Raw genomic sequence first — 19,715 nt, 5'->3', positions numbered from 1 at the left:
AAAGTGGCTACCAGGCCCTGCCTTGGGTTCGCTACATCACCCAGAGTGGGGGTAAGGCAGCCTAGCTCCCTAGGGGGGAGGGCGTCAAGGACACGGGGGTGGGAGGGGCCACTCGAGGCTTTGACAGGATCTCTGCTCAGGCAGCCCCCAAACCCTGAGGGTACCTTGTCACGGTGCCTGCTTCCGCCTGTCTGTAAAACGGGGTCCCTTCTGCCTTACGGTGGTCGTGTGGTGTGGACGGTGGTCGTGGGGTGTGGATGCGGGACCGAACACACAGCCCCCACCCCCTCCGCTGCCTGGAAACTGACCCATTGCCGTGGTTACTGTCCCTGCTCGGTCCTTAGCGTGGCCACATGCTCCGGGCCTGGCTCGGGAGCCCTGGGGCGCGGAATGGACTTGCCGGCTGTCCCTCCTGCCCCCTCCCCCAAATTCTGACCTGCTCCCCGCCCCTGGCTTCCTGTTTCCCTGCAGATTATCAACTTCGGACCACCTAGAAGGAGAGACGGGGCTTGAGCGTGGCAAGGTGGGGGGCCTCGTGTCCCCAAGGCCTGGCTGGAAAATTTGAAGACTGTGGGAGGGCCTCGGGGGTGGGCCCGAGGGGCCGAGAAAGGTGAGGGCAGGCCCCTGACTTGGCAGTTTCTTGATCCGTGTCCCTGGCCCCCTCCTCCCTTACCCTCAGTGCGTCATTCTCCCCCCCCCCCCCGATTTTATATGAAGAAATAGGGGAGGGGCTTGAAGCCCGGCCTCTCGAGTGCCTTCTTTCAGTGACCTGCCTTAGGGGGTGTCGGGGGACCCCTCCTCCATCAGCTGCTGAGCCCAGAGGCCCCGCTGGCCCATTGCTGAGTTTTAGGATCTCATTAAAAAGATGATTCTAGCTACCGCTGCCTGTGCGCCTCCTGCTCCAGGGACCTGGGTGCCAGGGACATCGGGGTGGGGGGGGGTTGGTGAGATGGGAGTGGGCGCTTCACGCGGACCCCTGAGCTCCGTCATCTGCATGCCCGGCGGGGTGGGTGGGTAGGCAGGGTGGTAGTTTCCACCTTGGTCCGCACGCCCCGCCTTTGCTTACCCCCTCCCCCAAAGCCGGCAGGGGGCGCCCGTCCACGCCTCGCCCCGAGCTCGGGCCCGGACCCCTCCCCCGGGCTTCCCACCTCGTTAAAAAGTAAAAGTCAAGTCCTCACCGCAGCCCACAAGCCTTGGTCGGCGCCGGCACCTCCTTGCCCTCACCTTCCCCCACTTTCCCCCTCGGGCTCCGGGGCTCTCTTCCTGGGCAGGCCAGACTCACTCCGGCCTGCAGTTCCCTGCATGGGACAGCCACATGGCCCCCTCCCTTCCCTTGTGGCCTCAAGAAAGACAAAGCCTCCTCGGGGAGGCCCTCCCTGCCACCGGCCTTCCTTTCCCCAGCAGCCAGCGCTCGGGGAGGCCCTCCCTGCCACCGGCCTTCCTTTCCTCAGCAGCCGGCGCTCGGGGAGGCCCTCCCTGCCACCGGCCTTCCTTTCCCCAGCAGCCAGCGCTCGGGGAGGCCCTCCCTGCCACCGGCCTTCCTTTCCCCAGCAGCCAGCGCTCGGGGAGGCCCTCCCTGCCACCGGCCTTCCTTTCCCCAGTAGCTGCTAGCACTCGGGGAGGCCCTCCCTGCCACCAGCCTTCCTTTCCCCAGCAGCCAGCACTCGGGGAGGCCCTCCCTGCCACCGGCCTTCCTTTCCTCAGCAGCTGCTAGCACTCGGGGAGGCCCTCCCTGCCACCGGCCTTCCTTTCCTCAGCAGCCAGCGCTCGGGGAGGCCCTCCCTGCCACCGGCCTTCCTTTCCCCAGCAGCTAGTGCTCGGGGAGGCCCTCCCTGCCACCAGCCTTCCTTTCCCCAGCAGCCAGCGCTCGGGGAGGCCCTCCCTGCCACCAGCCTTCCTTTCCCCAGCAGCCAGCACTCGGGGAGGCCCTCCCTGCCACCAGCCTTCCTTTCCCCAGTAGCTGCTAGCACTCGGGGAGGCCCTCCCTGCCACCAGCCTTCCTTTCCCCAGCAGCCAGCACTCGGGGAGGCCCTCCCTGCCACCAGCCTTCCTTTCCCCAGCAGCTAGCGCTCGTCTGTTTTATCAGCCTCTTGGCGCCCACCACTCAGGGAACGCTGAATTATCGCCTCTGTCCTCGCGCCGGAGCCCGGCGGGGCTCCGTAAAACTTTGCACCAAGGCCCCCGCGGCTTGCCCACATGGCAGCGGCGGCCTGACGTGCCTCCAGGCCCTTGCACGGGCTGTCCCGGGAGCCGACTCCCCGTCTGGGCCGGAACCTGCTCCCTTCCTCACCCCGCACCGCCTTCCCCGTCTGCTCGCCCTCGCGGTGCTCAGGCCTCGCTATCTAGAAGGAGCTCCTCTCAGGGATGGAATGCGCGCTCCCCGGCGCCCGGAAGGAATGAACCCGGCGCGCCCGGGGCCCCGGAAGCGCCAAGAAACGCCGACCGCGCGTCCCAAAGGCGGAATCTCGGGCGCGGGGGGCGGCCCGCGCTGCCCGGCCGCCGACCTCGCTCCCTCAGGTCGGTTAAACCCGCCCGCTTTCCCGCCCGGCGCGTTTGAAAACCGAAAACCCCGCCACTGCCGGCGGCGTCGCGGCCGCCGCGCCCCGGCCAATCAGGAGCGACGCCGCCCGCGCCGGGGGCCCGGAACCTCCCCGGCGACGCGCGCCCATTGGCTGCGCCGGCCGCAGGGGGGCGGGGCGCGGCGGGGTCGTGCGCCGGGCAGGGCGCGGCCGGCGCCCTGGTAACGGGTGGGCTCGGCATCCAATGGGCGCGCGCGGGGGGCGGGGCCTGCGGCTCGGCCCCGCCCCCCGCGGCGGGCCTGGCGGCGGCGCGGGCGGCGGCGGCTCAGAGCCGACCCCGCCCGGCGAGGAGGAGGGAGGGTGAGCTGGGGGGGGGAGAGCCGGCCCCCAGGGGGCGGGCGCGGCGGGCGGCGGAGGGCCGGGCCCGGCTCGGGGGGCCCCCCTGGGCGCCCGCCGGCTGACAGCGGGGAGGAGCCGGCCGAGCGGGGGGCCGGGGTCGCGCCGGGTGGGTCTGGGGGGGGCGGGGGGCGGGCGGCTTGGCCCGCGCTGACCGCGCCGCCGGGGTGGGGGGGCCCTCCGCAGGCCGCCCGGGTCGCCATGCTGCTGGAGGAGGTGCGCGCCGGCGACCGGCTGAGCGGGGCGGCGGCCCGCGGCGACGTGCGGGAGGTGCGCCGCCTGCTGCACCGCGAGCTGGTGCAGCCCGACGCCCTGAACCGCTTCGGCAAGACGGCGCTGCAGGTGAGGCCGGGCGCGGCGGGGGAGGGGCCCTGGCGTGAGAGGAGGGGGGATAGGGGTGGGGGGGGGGACGACCCCTGCCCTTGCTCCCTGGGAGCGGGGCACCCAGTTTCCCACTTACTCGGTGGGCTGCTCTGGGTCCCCGGGGGCACGAGGATGTCTCCGTGTTTCTTGGGGTTCCCCATTCTCTGGGGGAGGGCCCCCTGTTTCCTGGGAGCTCTCGGAGGAGGAGCCGGTGAGTTGGGGAGTCTCCCTTTAGGAGGGGTTTGTCAGGTGCCCCCGAGATGTGCGGTGGGGGAGGGGGGACCCCGTGGGGAACGGTGTCAGATTGCATGAAGGTCCTTTTATGGGGGGGATCCCCCTTAAATGGGAGATTTTCTCTGGAGCAGGGGTTTCAAGCCCCTTGGGCACCCCCTTTCCTTTGAAGAAGCCATCACTTTTTTTGGGGGTGCAGTTCCCATTCTCTGGGGGCACATGTCCTGCAGGGGGGTTCATATTTGCTGGTGATTTCCCATTACTGGGGAGAGGGAGGGTCTCGGGTTCCCTGAAAGTTTCCATGGGGGATATTCCCTTGGGGGGGGGGGTTCTCATTTATCCTGGGCGGGGGTGACTCAGCTTCTCCGAGTTTCTACTCTGGGGTCTCAACCAGGTCCCTGGAGGCTCGTGGTCCTTGGAGTGTCTCCATTCCCTTGAGGAAAATCCTTCTCTGGCATTCCATAGTCATGGAAGTTCCTTTTTTCCAGGGACCCCCCCTTTCCTGGGCCTCCCTTCCCTCGGGGACCCCCTGATCCTCTCCCCACCCCTAGGTCATGATGTTCGGCAGCCCCGCCGTCGCCCTGGAGCTGCTGAAGCAAGGGGCTAGCGTGAACGTCCAGGATGCCTCGGGCACCACCCCCGCCCACGACGCCGCCCGCACGGGATTCCTGGACACCCTGAAGGTCCTAGTGGACCACGGTGCTGATGTCAACGCGCCCGACGCCACCGGGGCCCTCCCCATCCACCTGGCGGTGCGGGAGGGCCACGCTGCGGTGGTCCACTTCCTGGCCGCCGAGTCCGACCTCCACCACCGGGATGCCAGGGGCCTGACGCCCAGGGAGTTAGCGCGGCAGAGGGGGGCGCAGGACCTCGTGCACCTCCTGCAGGGGCCCGCGGTGGCCCCACCGTGACGCGGGGACGCCCCCTCCAGCCACGGGACCCCACCTGGGCTCCTACCTAAAGAGGAGGGCAGAGACACTATCCCCTCATCCTCTTCTCCAGGGCTGAACGGGGAGGGACCCCAGTTTGTGGCTTGTTGGTGTTGATTTCTAGGGTGTGTGTGTGTGTGTGTTTGGGGGGCGTTTCTCGTTTATTTTTCTCACCCCTTTTGGTGTGTTGGACAGACAGGGGCTCCTGCGTGCAACAGCCCCCTAAACGGTTGTTTTCCTCCGTGCCCTAGGCCGGTGGGGCCGCGGCTAGGACCCCGGGGGTCAGAGTCAAGATCAAAAACAACCAGATCTGGGCCCAGAGAGAGACCTGAAGTGACCGCCCTGGTTCGGGCATGGGGGAAGGTGGGGCGGGGGGGGGGGGCGTGCTCCAGATCAGAAAAGGGGTGGCCGGAGGTGCATTGATATTTTGTTGGGAGCCTGTTTTCTAGTCTCTTGTACAGTGTTTAAAAAAACAAACAAAAAAAAAGAGTATTTATTAAGCTTTATGGACAAATTGGTTGCGTGTGATAATTTAACGTTTTTACCCATTAAATTAAGACTTGAGCATGACCGCGGCGCGGCTGGCGTCTGCTTGTTGCGTCCTGGACGTTCGGGCGGGTGGCGGGTCCGGGGGAGGTTTCGGGGAAGAGGGTGTTGGGGGGGGGGGCAGCGGTAATTCCCAGGGCGCCGGGCCCGGGGAGGGCGCTGGGTGGGGCCGCGGGCTGCGCCGTCGGAACGGAAGGGAGGCAGGAAACCGCGAGTGGAGCAAGGGCCCCCAGATGTCAGCTGGGTGCCGGGCGCCCGGGGGTGGGCGGCGGCCGGCGTCACGTGGCGGGCGGGATCCCGGAAGAGCCGGCCCCGCCTTTTAAGCGGCGCCGGGGGGAGGCGGGGCCGGCGTGCCTCGCCCGCTTCCGGCGTGCCCCGCCCACTTCCGGCGTCCCCCCGCCGCGCGCCTGCGCAGAGGGCCGCCGACCGCCATGCCGGCGCCGCGCGAGCCTTCGCCGCTGCGGGTGAACGCGGCGTTCGCCGCGCGCTACGGCCGCTACCGGGAGCGCGAGGAGCTGCAGCGGCGTGAGGCGGGGCGCATGCGCGGGCGGGGCCGGCGTGGGGGGGGGCGGCGTGGGCCTGGCTCCCCCGCACTGACCTGGGGTGGGGGGGCGCGTCCCGCCTGTGCCCCGCAGTGAAGGATCGGTACGGGGACCCGGGCGGCGGCGGCGACTCCAGCTCCGAATCCGACTCCGGCGACGAGCGCGTGGTGAGCCTCCCGGTCCCCCGCCGCACCCCAGCGCCCCCCGCGATCCCCCGGAGCGTCCAGGCCCCGGCCCCACACACCCAGGAGGGGCGCTCAGCGCCGTCCCCGTCCCCAGGGTCCGGCTGTCACGACACACACCCACCCCCCTGATGCCACCCTCGATTCCCCCGGGAACACTTCGCTCCCAGCCCCCACTCCCCGGAGTCTTGCCTCTTTTTGCATTTCTCTCAGTGCTGCTCTGGCCCCGAAGCGGGGCACCCCTCTGCCGCGTGGCGCACCCCGGCAGCTCCACCGCCCCAGCCTCACTGCACAGCCCAGCCTCTCCCCACTGGCCCCTGTCGGTCCCCTGTCCATCGTCCCTTGCTTTTCCCAGGAAGTACCTGCGCGTGGGGCTCCCCACCTTCCTCTACACCATGTGTGACCCTTCTCTGTCCCCCCCTCAAGAGGGTCCCTCTGCCTCATGTCCTGTCTGACCCAGCCCTCCAGTCCCAGAAGGAACCTTCCCGCCAGCCAGGTTCTCCCTCCTCTTTCCTGGGTGCCCCCTTCCCCTAATTCCCACACCCTCTTTTCCAGCCATCCCCCCATCTGTACACAGACTCCCGGCCTTCTGCTCCCTCCTAAGTCCGCCCCCTACCTCTGTCTCCACGCCAGGAATTTGATCCCCAGCAGGAATGCGACTTTTACAGGACTCTCTCCTTACTAAAGAAAAAGGACCCGCGCATTTACCAGAAAGATGCCACCTTCTACCAGGCGGCAGGTAGGCAGGAACCTGCGCCCAGGGTCCTCGGCTCCTCCAGGGACACTGGCTCGTTTTCCAGTCAGAGCGCTTAGCGGAGCATCTGGGGCTGTTTTCTGGCTGGGGGTTGGTGGGTTTGGGTTTGAAACCCAACCTGTGGGATTCCGTGCTTGGGGGAGGAAGGGGCTGTGGGTGACGTTGGGTGTCCTCTGGCCGGCTCGCAGCGTCGTCCTCGGAGAGCGAGGGGGAGCCCGCAGCTGCGGAGAAGCCGAACAAAGTGCCGCCCATGTACCTGAAGGATTACGAGAGGAAGGTTGTCTTGGAGAAGGAAGGGTGAGGAGAAAGCCTGGCGGCAGGTGGACGTATGGGGGTGAAGGAAACTGGCACCCACACACACACACTGCAGGGCTGAGGGCAGCCCCGAGAGCAGGGACCTCTGTCCTGCTTGCATGCACCCTCCCTTGGGCCCCCCAGCTGCTGCCCCCATCTTCCCTTCCCCATGGGGACAGATGGCCACGGAAGAGCATATCTCAAAGCTCCTGTCCCTTCCCACGCAGTAAATATGTCGACGAGGAGGACTCAGATGGGGACGTTGCCCATCAGAGACGCCAGGTGGGTGAGGCAGAGGCCAGGCAGGGGGCTGAGGGGCCTGGGGCCGGGCCTCAGACCCACGTCACTCTCTCCTCTGCAGCAAACCATGTCCCAGAGTTACGTGGAGGAACAGAAACAGCTCAAGGAAAGGTGAGCCTGGGCCCGGGGTGCCTCATGGGAGAGAGTTGAAACTCGGTGTCAGGCGGGCCTGGGTTCAAATTCGCCCCTGTCGCGTCTTGCCTGTGTGACCCGGGCCTGCCCCTTGCTCTCTCTGTGCCGTAACACCCTCAGCTTTTAAACGGGGTTGACAGTGCTCTCCACATCTCAGCGTCGCCCTGGGCCTGTTGAAAGAGTCACCGCGAGCCCAGCAGACGCGGTCGATGTGGGGGCAGGGGGCAGGATCCCCGCTGCGGGCCCTGAGGTGTGCTCTCCTGGGGGGGCAGCTTCCGGGCCTTCGTGGAGGACAGCGGGGATGAGGCCAGCACCGGGGAAGGCGGCTCAGGCTTGCTGCGGAGACGTGCCCAGACCACGGAGGAGAAGGTGGGGGCTGGAGGCGGGGGCTGGCCGCGTGGGGGGGGCGGGCCTGGCGAGGGTGGAGCTGGGCGGGGGGCCTGGCGGTGGGGCCCTCAGTTCCTGACGTCCCCCAGGCCCGGGAGGAGGCCAGCTACGTGGAGTGGCTGAAAGGGCAGGAGGAAGTTGAGAACCCCGAGGCCCTGAAGGAGCTGGTGAGTGCTCGCGGGCGGTCGCCGGCCGGCCAAAGTGCCAGTCCCACCTGCACCCTGCACTCAGCCCTTGCGTCCCCTGCAGCCGTTTTCCGGAAACCAACCCCAGCAGGGGTAGCGGAGCGCGCATCCCTGGAGGCCCACGTTCCCGATCAGCCCGTCTCTGGGCTCATTCCGACCGCGGTGACTGGGACGTTTCAGTTCCCTAAACCCGCTCGGGGCTCAGCCCGCCCTCTTTTCTGCCCCCCAGTCCCTGACCTGGGTTCCTTGTCACCCCCTCACTCCAAGGCCCACCTCCGAGAATATTGGAACAACCCAGAGCTGGACGAAGGGGAGCGATTCCTGCGGGATTATATCCTGAACAAACGCTACGAGGAGGAGGGAGAGGAGGAGGAAGAGGAGGAAGACGAGGAGGGGTAAGCCGCTGTGCTTGTGCAGGCCCCGAGAAGGCATCCCGGAACGCGCGGCTCTACAAAGAGAGAATTCATGGACGCGCTGGACAAATTTAAAAAGCTTAAGCTGGATGGCCCAAGCCCCAGCCTGACCCTTGGCCGCTCCCCAGGGGTGTCCCCAGGGCTCTGGATCTCCTGTCCCCTTCCCAAGGAATTCTCAGCTGCCGCCGGCGAGAGGGCAAAGGGCACCGTGTGTTTGTTGTTTCCCAAAGCTCTCTAGCAGATGTGTGAGGGAGAACCACAGAGGCTGGGCTCTGAAGCCGGATGAGAGGAGTTCAAATCCTGACCCTGCCGCTAACCATCCCTGCCTCACTTTCCCCCTCTGTAAATTTGGGGATAATAGTAGCATGCCCTTTGTGAGGATCAGAAGAGTTAAAACACGTCAAGCACTTGGGGCAGCTTCTAAAACGCAGGAGAGCAGCAGTGGGAATCCCAGCTGAGCTCGGCTGACCTCTGACCCCATCCCATCTCGTCCCCCAGGGCCCCTGGACCTCCAGCCCAGCTGGCCGTGGATGACTCCTCGGACGAGGGGGAGCTCTTTCTGAAAAAGCAGGAGGATTTTGAGCACAAGTATAACTTCCGCTTCGAGGAGCCGGGCGCAGCCGTGGTGCGTAGCCAGGGCTGGGGTCGGGGTGGCCCCCGCCCGCGAGGGCCAGGCCCGGAGCGCCCCTGACTCCTCCTGGGTCCCTCTCCCTCCCGTAGGTCAAGACCTATCCACGGACCATTGCGTCCTCCGTGCGGCGCAAGGATGAGCGCAGGAAGGAGAAGAGAGAGGAGACGAGGGAGCGAAAGAGGAGGGTGAGCGTGCGGGGGGCAGGCCGGGGAGGGCCCCCCAGCCCCCCCAGGAAGCCCAGATCTTCCCTCTGCCCCTGAGCAGGAGAAAGCCAAGAAACAGGAGGAGCTTAAGCAGCTGAAGAACCTGAAGAGGAGGGAGATTCTGGCCAAGCTGGAGAAGCTCCGGCAGGTCACAGGCAACGAGACGCTGGGGCTCGAGGAGCAGGACCTCGAGGACGACTTCGACCCCGACCAGCACGACCAGCTCATGCAGGTGTGGCCCCCGCGCCCCTGCCCGGCCACTCAGCCGGGTCACGGCTCTGGAATCAGGTGTCGTTACTTGGCTGTGGCACCTCAGAGAAGTGACTTGACTTCTCTGAACCTGTCTGTCCATCTGTATAGTGGATCTAACAGTCACATCTGTCACAGGGCTGTGTAAGGGTTGAGGTGAATACACCTAAACATTTAAGTGTCCAGTACTCAGGGAGCAGTGGGTTGCTGAGTTTCCTTAAAACCTACTTATTGTGCCGTTAACGTTTATTGTAGTTGGGGGACTATGTCACCAGGCCATGAAAACAGCGTGACGAGGGCTGTGGTGGGAGGAGCAGAGCGGGCTGAAAGAAGGCCCTGGCCGAGCCTGGGAGGTCAGAAAAGGCTGGCCAGGTGTGGGTGCCGCATAGCTGAGCCTTCACTTTCTAGGCTTCTTAGCCCTGGCCTTCCGTTAACTGAACGAGGACCGTTCTCATCCTTCACGGTGCTCGTGAGAACGCGGGGAGATGCTTCCCGGGGCTGGGCATACAGTACGTGCTTAATAAACAGCAGGGCCGGCAACGTCTGCCTTTTGCCAGGCCCCCGCCGCATGCTGTGGGGCCCAGTCTCAGCTCTTTTGGAGCTTACCAAGTGGGGAGAGCCTATCTTACGCTCATTAAGCACCTACTGTATGCCGAACACCACGCAGCACAGCAGTCCCTGCCCTCCCAGAGCTCACGGTCAAGACACGGCTCGACAGTTAGAAGCCAGTGGCACCCGCACGGGGGTCGGGCACACGGGCGGTGGGGTCAGGGCAGGCTGGGCGGCCACCTGACGCCTGCGTGGATGAGCCCCTAGGCAGGGGTTACCCCAGGGACAGGCCTGCAGGGGCGGGAAGTGGGTCCCTGGAACCGAATGGCGAGCCGCACGGTGGAGGAGAGCGCCGTGGGGGGCTGGACGCCCGGGTTCTTGCGGATCAGGTGCTGGGTGCCAGGAGGGCCCTGGGGAGCCATAGAAGGGGCAGGAGTAAACGGACGGTGGGGGCCGCTGCGGGGGGGCCCTGACTCTGCACCCCGGCCCTGCAGAAGCACTTCGGGGACGAGTACTACGGCAGCACGGAGCAGGAGAAGCCGCAGTTCGCGGAAGAGGAAGGGCTCGAAGGTGGGGTCGGCGAGCCCCGGGGGGCGGGGGGCTGGGCCTGGCACCCGGGGCTCCCCCTGACCACCCCACCTGTCCCTTCTGGAACCAGATGAGTGGAACTGGGACACGTGGGACGGCTCCGCGCAGGGCGGGGCCTGGAGCCAGCAGGAGCTGCACTGCGAGGACCCTGACTTCAACGTAGGTGCCGTGGGCGGGGGGCCCCTCGCAGGGTCTGGGGGCCCCAGCCGGCCTGACCCGTGTGTCCTGGCAGATGGACGCCGACTATGACCCCAGCCAGCCGCGGAAGCAGCAGCGCGTGGCCCCGGCGACGGGCAAGAAGAGGCGCAAGTCGCCCTTCGCCGCGGCCGTGGGGCGGGAGAAGCCCGTGTTCGACCCGGGTGAGGCCCCGGGTGGGTGGGTGGGGGCCGCGGCCCAGCAGCCTGGGTGGGCAGGGGTGGGCGGGGGCTGCGGCCCAGCAGCCCGGGTGGGCAGGGGCGGGCGAGTGGAGGTCTGGGGGGGGGTCTACGGCCCAGCAGCGCAGGTGGGTGGGCGGGGGCTGCAGGCGGGCGGGGACTGCGGCCAGCAGCGCGGGTGGGCAGGGGCGGGCGAGCGGAGGTCCCGGGGGGGTCTGTGGGCAGCAGCGCGGGTGGGTGGGCGGGGGCCGTGGGTGGGGCCGCGGGCGGCAGTGCGGGTGGGTGGGCGGGGGCCGTGGGTGGGGCCGCGGGCGGCAGTGCGGGTGGGTGGGCGGGGGCCGTGGGTGGGGCCGCGGGCGGCAGTGCGGGTGGGTGGGCGGGGGCCGTGGGCAGCAGCCCCTGCAGCCCGGTGCTCTCTGGGCAGGGGCCAGGACGTTCGAGGACTACCTGGACGAGTACTACGGGCTTGACTACGAGGACCTGGTCGACGACCTCCCCTGCCGCTTCAAGTACCGCGCCGTGGTGCCCTGCGACTTCGGGCTCAGCACCGACGAGGTGGGCCCGGGGGCGGGGGCTGCGGGGAGCCAGCCGGGGTGTGGAGACCCCCGCCCTGTCCGGAGGTGCTCGGTGGCCGGCCAGGCCCCGGCTCAGCCCGGCAGCCCCGCGGTCCCGGGGGCCTGGCGGCAGGACGCACCCTTCCTCCCTCCCCGCGCAGATCCTGGCCGCCGACGACAAGGAGCTGAACCGGTGGTGTTCCCTGAAGAAGACCTGCATGTACAGGTGGCGCGGGGGGCCGGGGACCCCGGGCGGCGGGGCGGGCGGTGGCGGGGCGGGCGGTGACGGCGGGCGCCGGGCCCGCAGGTCGGAGCAGGAGGAGCTGCGGGACCAGCGGGCGTACAGCCAGAAGGCGCAGGACGCGCGCAGGAAGAGGCAGGTCTTCAGGTCGCTGTGCCCCGAGCGGTGAGTGCGGGGCGACCGGGGCGCTCGGCAGCCTCGGCCTCGGGGCCTGGCCGCAGGCTCTGGCGGAGGGTGCGGGGAGGCCCAGGTGCCGGCGGCAGCGACACGGCCCCAGCAGGCTTCCGTGGAGGAGCCACTGGCTCTGGCGCAGGCCACCTGGGTGTGCCTTCCGGGCCGCACTTTCCCTCCTCTCTAAATCGGGGCACAAACGCGTGCTCAGGGCTGGTCCAGCCGTGAGCGGCCTGCGAGAGCCCCCACTTCTCCCCCCAGGACGGAGGCGCCCGCGGAAGCGGCGCGGAAGCCGCAGGGTGGCAGGGCCAGCCCGCAGCGGCAGCTGCCCGGGCCTGATGGGGCCCGCGGGAAGCAGCCCCGGCCCGAGCACCCGCCGGCGCAGGAAGAGGGGGCCCCCGCGTCGCCCACAGGAGAGCCGGCCCCCCCGGGGCGGAGGAGGGCCAGGAAGGCCCGCGTGCTGGGCCCCACGGTGACCCTGGGGGGGCGCGAGTTCAGCCGCCAGAGGCTGCAGGCCTTTGGCCTCAACCCCCGGCGCCTGCACTTCCGCCAGCGCGCCCGGCGGCGGGCGAAGCTGCGGGGGCCCAAGGGGGGGCCCTGAGTGCGGCCGGCTTGGGGGGCCACGCTCCCCTCCAGTCCAGCCCCGCTCCTGCCCCCAGGTGGAGGGGGTCCCCCCATCCTACAGACATGGAAACTGAGGCATGCTTTCCCCCTGTATCCACACGCTGAGCCCATGGTCAAGTCAAGATTTATTAGCCCCCAGTGTCTCCCCATGCCCTGGGCAGGCCGGGGCTGCAGTGAGGGGCGCGGACGGTCAAGTGCAAACTACAGTACACGAGTCAGGCCCTGAGTGGGTGCCTGCAGCCCGCCTCCCTGCCCGCGAGGGGCCCGCTGGGGAGGCGGGTGCCTGGGCACCGTCCCCGGCTGTTGGGACCCCCGCCTGGCGGTTTCCTGGACGGGTCTTGGCTCCTCGGGTGGTGAGAAGCGGGTGTGCGGCCACCGCTGGGCCTCGGGCTCCCACGCCCAGCGGGACATAAATAAAAAAATAAATAGCGTCACGGCTTCTCCCGTCCCTCCCTCTATAAAAACACGAAGTCCTCGGAGCTCGGCCGCTTGTTCCTGAGCCGCCCTGCGCGCGGGAGCCGCAGCGAGGGCTGCGCCAGCTGGGTGCAGGGCTTGTCCAGGCCGTGGTCCTGCGCGTGGCCCTCGGCCAGTGTGAACATGGGGTACCGCTCGGTGGCCGAGGAGGAGCCGAGAACCTGGCGGGAGAGGGGGCGCGGGCTCAGCCTCAGCCGGTGGCCGGGCCCTAGTCAGGACCCAGCCGGGCACTTCTGGGGCTGGGGCTGGGGCTGGGGCTGGGGCCCCCTCCAGGGCGGCAGCACCTCCTCCCACCGGCCAGAGCTGGGCTTGGTGTGTGAGGCTGGCCCACGGGCAGTGAGCTGGGGCTCCTGCGGCAGCTCCTGGGAAGACGGGGCCCCCTCTGCTAGCGTGGAGGAGGCGGCAGCCAGCACGCAAGTCCCCACAGGACAGCAGGGACAGGGGTCCCGCTTCCTGAGCCCCTGGCAGCAGCTGGACCCCGGAGCCTCCGCACTGTCTGCCTCTTTAGCTCCCATCAGCCGGGGTTTGGGGGCTCGCAGGCAGGGTGGTCCAGACGGCATGGCGCTCCCCCAGCCCCAGAAGCGGGTGCTGTGGGCGCCGTTTCCACGGATGGACACGGCAGCTCGGGGCCCCGGAAGCCCCCGCCCCCCGCGCCCTCACCCGGGTCAGCTGTGAGCAGAGCGTCTCGAACTCCGTCCTGTCCGCGGCGTAGAAGCCCACGGTGCAGCTGGGGTCCATCTTGGCGAAGGCCATCTTGCGGGGGGACGTGCAGTGGAAGGTCTAGGGCAGAGCCACGGCGCTCAGGGGCGCCCCAGCGCCTGCCTGCGCCCCCGCCCGCCCGGGCCCCGGCTCACCTCGAGGGGGAAGCCGGCCTGGCTGGCGTCCACGCTGGGCTGGCAGTAGTGCGGGTCCAGGTACAGCAGGAAGTCATCTGCGGGGGCGGGGCCGTGAGCAGGGGCGGGGAGGGGGGCGCGGGGCGGGGCGGGAGGGGCGCGGCCTACCCTGGTAGCCAATGAAGTACAGCGAGTGCCGCGGCCTGCCCCCCATGATGCCCAGGCACAGCTCCGAGCGCAGCAGCTCCTGCAGGAGAGGGCGCAGAGGCTGAGGACCCCACACGCGGTCAGGCAGTCGCTCGACAAACGTCCCACGGGCACTGAACCGGTACCATCCAAGTCCTGTGCTGGGCCCCGGGAGGCGGCAGTGACTGACACACACAGACCCTGCCCTCACGGGGCTGGCAGCCTAGCACGGGAGCCAAGCAAGGAGCAAGAGGAACCTGAGGGAAGTGCCCCACGTCAGGAGGTGTCAACCCGTGGAGACAAAACAGGGACAGGGAATCCGGAGCCCTGGGGAGTACGAAAGGCCTCGCCGAGGGGACGACGTCTGAGTAAAGCCCTCAAGGAGCCGCGTGTGTTTCTACAGAAAGAGCCCGCAGGTGGCATGTCCCCCGCGCCAAGGCGGCCAGCGTGGCTGGAGGGGGCCAGGTCGGGGGCCCGGGGCCCCGTGGGCGTGGGGGAGCGCTCGCTTTTATTCGGACTTCGAGCAGCCCAGGGCCCTGCCAGGCCCCTCGCCTCCAGTTCCTCCTTTGCACTCCGGGCGGGGAGGGGCTGGCGAGGCTCTGCAGCCGCCCTGGCTGTCCCCGCCATGGCGGCGGTTCTCCCTCAAGAGTCCCCGTGGAAATGCCGTCGCCGTCAGTTTGGCTCCCGGCTCCGGGCAGCCAAGAGCTTCCACCTGCGGTGTGCACGGCTGAATCCCCAGCACCCCGCTGTGTGGAGCACCCAGCAGGAGTTGCGCAATTATCGAGGTGAAGAGACCGAGCCATCGACAGGGCCTGGGCCCAGGCTGAGAGAGCAGCAGGGGGCGGGGCTCCGGGGTCAGGCGCCGCGCAGCCCGCTGCACCCACCTTCACGCACGGCACGTACACGGGGTTGAGGGTCTCGCCCCCCAGCCGCACGGGCACCAGGATGACCACAGACTTCCACTCGGCTGTGGGGTCCGGCCAGGCCACCAGGCGGGCCACGTCCGCCTTGTACACTGGGAAGACAGGGCAGCGCGTTGCCCTCGCCCACCCTGCAAGGCCCTCGGGGCCGCCCTCCGGCCCAGGGACCCAGCCTCCCCTGCGCAGCCTCACAGCAGGCGACGCTGTCCTCAGTGGGGAGGGAGGGCCTTTCAGTGCCCCAAGGGTTTCCCCCAGAGGATCCTGGGAACTCCAGCAGGTACGGACATCCCCATCTGACAGCCAAGCCTGAGATCGGGACCAGGAGCAGAGACCGTCCCTGCAGCCCACGCTCGCCCCGGCCCACCGGCCACCTTCACGGACAGGCCTTTGGCTGGGCACTCTGGAAACGCAGGCGCCCCTCCGTGTGCCCCGAAACTGCCCCTCCCCAGGTGGCCCCCGTGTCTGCTGGGGGCCCCTCTCCTGCCGCCCCCGTGCTGCTGCGGACGCCCCTCTCCTGGCTCCCAGAGAACCGGATTCAACCTTCTTGGGGGCCACTACGATCCCCTCTGAAAATTGAGCCCTCTTCCCTACGCCTACAATTATGCATAAATTGTCCCAGGGCTGATAGATTCCCTGAGAGCAAGCCACAGGGGTTGCCCCAAACTACGCTCTTTCTCAATAGATGTGGAGGGAGTAACAACAGCTGGTACTTGGTGGACACTTACTACCCGCGAGCTCTGCTGGAAGGGTCTTGCTTTGACTCATTTCACCCTCACGACACTACGGAAGCAGCCCCTACTGTGTGGGCCTTAAATCCCGTCTGCCCTTCCCTCTGCCCCACTCGCTTCAGCCTGGGTAGCCTAAAAGGCTTCTGGGGCAAAGCGGCCCCGGGAGACCCCACAGCTGCCGCCGCCGGCGCTCACCTGTGCAGTCCTGAGAAACATACACCACCAGGCGGGTAACCTCTGAGCAGCTCTCCACGGCTCGCCTGCGGACGGGAGGCAGGGGCTGGCGCTGCGTTCCCGGGGGTTCCTGGGCGCCCCCACGGGCCCTGCGGCGGCCCTCACCTGAGGATGTGCGCCACCAGCGACGGCCCGTACCAGTCGCCCGCCTTCTTGCCTGAGCTCTGCCCGAGCTCCACCAGCCGGTGCAGACCGAAGGGGGCCCGGGGGTGGTCGGCAAACCAGGACACGATCTGCCGGTGCCGGTGCTCCTGCTCCAGCTCCAGCTCCGAGGTGCCCTGGGCCCAGCGGGGGGGCGGCCAGCAGGCGGGGCCTCGGCACCGGCTGGAAGACGCCAACCCTGGTGGCTCAGAGGGACCCAGGCCCGAGCCCTCGGCCCACGTCCAGTCTGCCAAGGAGGGGGACACAGTCAAACAGCGCTGGCACCGGGGAGCTCAGTTCCCATTGACTCGTGCTTCACACACAATTCTCACCTTCCTGAGAACCCCGTTTACCCAAATTCTCAAAACCCTGAAACTCCTTAAGGGTTTGCTTTGGTTTTTGTTGTTCTGTGTTTTTTTTTTCTCTCCCTTTCCTCCGCCCCAGTTGTCTGGTCTCTGTGTCTATCTGCTGCGTGTACTTTGTCCGCTTTTGTTGTTGTCAGCGTCATGGGAATCTGTGTCCCTTTTTGGTGCGTCATCTTGTTGTGTCAGCTCTCCGTGTGGGCGGCGCCATTCCTGGGCAGGCTGCACTTTCTTTCGCGCTGGGGCAGCTCTCCTTACCGGGCGCACTCCTTGCGCGTGGGGCTCCCCTACGCGGGGGACACCCCTGTGTGGCAGGGCACTCCTTGTGTGCATCAGCACTGCGCATGGGCCAGCTCCACACGGGTCAAGGAGGCCCGGGGTTTGAACCCTGGACCTCCCATGTGGTAGACGGACGCCCTAACCACTGGGCCAAGTCCACTTCCCTGCTTTGGTTTTTGTTGTTCTGTTTTAGGCAGTACCAAGAATCAAACCCGGGTCCTCGTTTTTGTGAAGCAAGCACTCAACCACCGAGTTACCCCTGCTCCACAAACTCTTACTTTACAACTCACTCTCACTCACCGAAACTCTCTCTCCCCTTAACCCTAATGTGACGTTAAACTCCGAGCTGACAACAGACTCCAATACTCCTCGTGGGCCCCTTCTCTCCCCCAGCACTGCTCACCTCTGGGCAGAAAATGCAGCAGCAGGCCCTGTGCCAGCATCATCTGCCCGCTGCGTAACATGCATCCCCAGCCACAATCCGAGGTAAGGCAGCCCCTGCCAGGGGCGGGAAGTCCCGGCGGTACGTGAACCACAGGCGGGACACGAAATCCCGCTGGAAACGCTGGACGTCCCCTGCAAGAGCCCCACCTGTCAGACGCTGCGGGTGACAGGCTGACGCCCCGCCCCCGGGACCCTGGGCCCCCCCTGCCAGCGGCTCACCCTCGCCCTCGAAGCGGTACCGGCGGCCACAGAGGTGGATGCTGGAGATCTTGCTAAAGCTGGTGCGGCTTTTGACAGACCAACCTAGGGAGACGTGGGGCAGCACCTAGCGAGATGAAGCACTTGCTTGACAGACACGCGAGAAAAGAGTTTATGACAGCGACACCACTTCTGATTCCCCGTCTGCGAAAGGGGAACAATCCTAGTTCTTACCTCAGGGGTCCTTAACCTTTTTTGGTTCCAGGGGCCCCTGCCTAAAGCCGCACTGCCCTGTGCAGTATTTTAAAACTATATCACACCTGCACCAACTCCTTCCCACAAAATTATTTCGGAATTTCCATTCAAGCTCACGGACCCCTCGTTAAAAGTCCCTGTTCCCAGAAATCCTCCTCCTGAGCCGCGGACGGGGAGTGCCCACCGTCAGTTGGGGAGAAATTAAAGCAATTCTTTACTGTACCCATTTTACAGAGAGAGAAAACAGGCACAGGGGGGGCAAAGGATTCACACAGGGAGGAACCGGCGGGACCTGGAAACACCGTCCGTGCTCGACAGGGCAGGGCGGGGGACTCACAGGTGACTCACAGGTGAGCAAGTGACAGCCGGCAGGTGCAGGCTCCGGCGGGCTCTGCCCTCCGCCGAGCACTGAGGCCCTCCCCGGCGCAGCCCCGGGCCTCAGGACCCCCCCCCCCCGCCGCCCGAGCCCTCCCGGGCCTCGCCCCCTCCTCACCGTACTTGACGTTGTTCCAGGCCGTCAGGAACTTGGCCTTGAACTTGTCCACCTGGTCGGGCTCGGCGGGGGCGGCGCCGGGCGCGCCGGGCGCAGGGGCGCTGGCTCCCGAGGGCCGAGGGCCGTTGGGGTCCGGGACTCGGGGCCCTCGCGGCCTGCGGCCCTCGGGGCGCCGCGCGTCCTCGGGGCTCCCGCTCCGGTACTGAGCGGCGGCCGGCGACACCGAGTTCATGGACGCGCCAGGAGGGCGGCCCGAGGGCCCGGCGGGGTGCTGCGGCCGCCACCCCCGCTGGGCCCCGCGGCTCCCCGCCGGCCTCGGACGCGGGGAGCCCAGGAGGGGACTATCTGGGCCCCCACCCGGCCGCCGGGACCCAGGAGCCCGCCCGGAAGGCGGCCGTCGCCGCCATTTTTTGCGGCCGAGGTTCCCGGATGGAGGCTGCGCGACGGGACTGAGGCCCCGCCCACCCGGCCGCCGTATCGCGCGGCGCAGGCGCGCCGCAGGGCCCGCGAAGCCCCGCCCCCAGGACCGCCCCCGCCGGGGCCCTGGAAACCGCCCTCCCAGCTGGGCGTGCACCTGCCGCCGGCGGCCGGGACCACAGCGCCCCTAGCGGGCGGCCCCGAACCCGGCGCCGGCCAGTGGCCACGCCTCTCCGTGCCTCAGTTTCCTCCGTTTGTGAAAAACGGGGATCAAAGACAGGTGACAGCTTGGACGACTCTCCTAAATCAGTAGGCGGAGGGCAAGAAACTTGAGGAAAGCGGGGTGTGCAGGGGAGCGGATGTAGCTCAGTGGTTGAGCGCCTGCCTACGAGGTCCTGGGTTCAATCTCTGGTACCTTCTTAAAAAAAAAGTATACAAAAGAGCAACGGGGGAAGCGGACTTGGCCCAGTGGTTAGGGCGTCCGTCTACCACATGGGAGGTCCGCGGTTCAAACCCCGGGCCTCCTTGACCCGTGTGGAGCTGGCCCATGCGCAGCGCTGATGCGCACAAGGAGTGCCCTGCCATGCAGGGGTGTCCCCCGCGTGGGGGAGCCCCACGTGCAAGGAGTGCGCCCCATTAGGAGAGCCGCCCAGCACAAAAAGAAGTGCAGCCTGCCCAGGAATGGTGTCGCACACACAGAGAGCTGACACAACAAGATGACGCAACAAAAAAAGAAACACAGATTCCCGTGCCGTTGACAACAACAGAAGCGGACAAGGAAGAACACGCAGCAAATAGATACAGCTAATAGACAACCGGGGTGGGGGGGGATAAAACAAATAAATATTTTTTTAAAAAAAAGAGCAATGGGCACATATTGTATAATTCCATTTCTACGAAATAGCCAGCATAGGTATAGGTAAATGCTAGAAGCAGAACGCAGTTGAGTGGTTGGCAGAGACTGAGGGGTGGGTGGGCATAGTCCCTTTTGGGGTGGTGAAAATGTTCCGGAACGAGAAAGAGGAGGTGTTTGTACGACATGGTGAATGGACTAAATACCACTGACTATTCATTTTAAAATGATGAATGTTAGGCAAAGTTCACCTAATTTCTTTTTAAAGTATCTACTCGATGGGTATTCCCTGGTTCCCCGTATATAACATAAAACTCTAGAAAATGACTCTTCATCCGTCGTGACTGGCAGCGGATCAGCCCGGGAGAAGGGTTGGGGAAGTCAGGAGAGATGACGAAGGGCAGGGGGAAACTTTGGGGGTGGCGATTGTATTCAGTACCTAGATCGTGAGGATGGTTTCTTGGCGTGAAAACGCACGAAGCTGCCCGCTCTGTGTGTGTGTGGTCCACTGCAGGTCAGTTATACTTGAGTCAAGCTGTAA

At 66.8% G+C, this 19,715-nt stretch overlaps 4 protein-coding genes across 4 annotated transcripts in view; 3 read left to right on the top strand and 1 right to left on the bottom strand.

Annotated features, from left to right (window-relative positions):
- Positions 1-878, top strand: part of AP1M2 (adaptor related protein complex 1 subunit mu 2) — an 11,780-nt gene extending 10,902 nt beyond the window's left edge. The window contains exons 10-11 of the mRNA XM_058290203.2: positions 5-51; positions 472-878. Coding sequence (XP_058146186.1) covers positions 5-51; positions 472-494 — 70 coding nt within the window. The 3' untranslated portion in view covers positions 495-878. The remainder of the gene's footprint in view (positions 1-4; positions 52-471) is intronic.
- Positions 879-2,814: 1,936 nt separating this feature from the next.
- Positions 2,815-5,008, top strand: CDKN2D (cyclin dependent kinase inhibitor 2D). Its single transcript, XM_058290234.1, has 3 exons — positions 2,815-2,879; positions 3,102-3,257; positions 4,061-5,008. The coding sequence occupies exons 2-3, from the start codon at positions 3,117-3,119 to the stop codon at positions 4,418-4,420; spliced, it is 501 nt and encodes a 166-aa protein (XP_058146217.1). The 5' UTR covers positions 2,815-2,879; positions 3,102-3,116; the 3' UTR covers positions 4,421-5,008.
- Positions 5,009-5,406: 398 nt separating this feature from the next.
- Positions 5,407-12,791, top strand: KRI1 (KRI1 homolog). Its single transcript, XM_058290542.1, has 19 exons — positions 5,407-5,509; positions 5,620-5,693; positions 6,342-6,447; positions 6,651-6,759; positions 6,984-7,038; positions 7,118-7,167; positions 7,461-7,557; positions 7,665-7,742; positions 8,028-8,155; positions 8,672-8,798; positions 8,894-8,989; positions 9,069-9,239; positions 10,300-10,375; positions 10,464-10,552; positions 10,626-10,752; positions 11,192-11,322; positions 11,483-11,547; positions 11,629-11,727; positions 11,995-12,791. Exons 1-19 carry the CDS (start codon positions 5,416-5,418, stop codon positions 12,332-12,334), a joined length of 2,112 nt encoding a protein of 703 aa, XP_058146525.1. The 5' UTR covers positions 5,407-5,415; the 3' UTR covers positions 12,335-12,791.
- Positions 12,471-18,338, bottom strand: ATG4D (autophagy related 4D cysteine peptidase). Its single transcript, XM_058290543.2, is given in 11 exon segments — positions 12,471-12,992; positions 13,492-13,611; positions 13,686-13,762; positions 13,833-13,911; positions 14,735-14,865; positions 15,694-15,758; positions 15,838-16,120; positions 16,918-17,007; positions 17,010-17,090; positions 17,178-17,261; positions 17,905-18,338. Coding segments are annotated over 11 exon segments (1,422 nt in total). The 5' UTR covers positions 18,137-18,338; the 3' UTR covers positions 12,471-12,812.
- Between the last annotated feature and the right edge of the window lie 1,377 nt (positions 18,339-19,715).

Source organism: Dasypus novemcinctus, chromosome 30, assembly GCF_030445035.2.
Source record: "Dasypus novemcinctus isolate mDasNov1 chromosome 30, mDasNov1.1.hap2, whole genome shotgun sequence".
In the NCBI taxonomy this organism is placed as follows: Eukaryota; Metazoa; Chordata; class Mammalia; order Cingulata; family Dasypodidae; genus Dasypus; species Dasypus novemcinctus.
The sequence above is the reverse complement of the archived record's forward strand: the minus strand, read 5'-3'. Positions and strand labels throughout refer to the sequence as shown.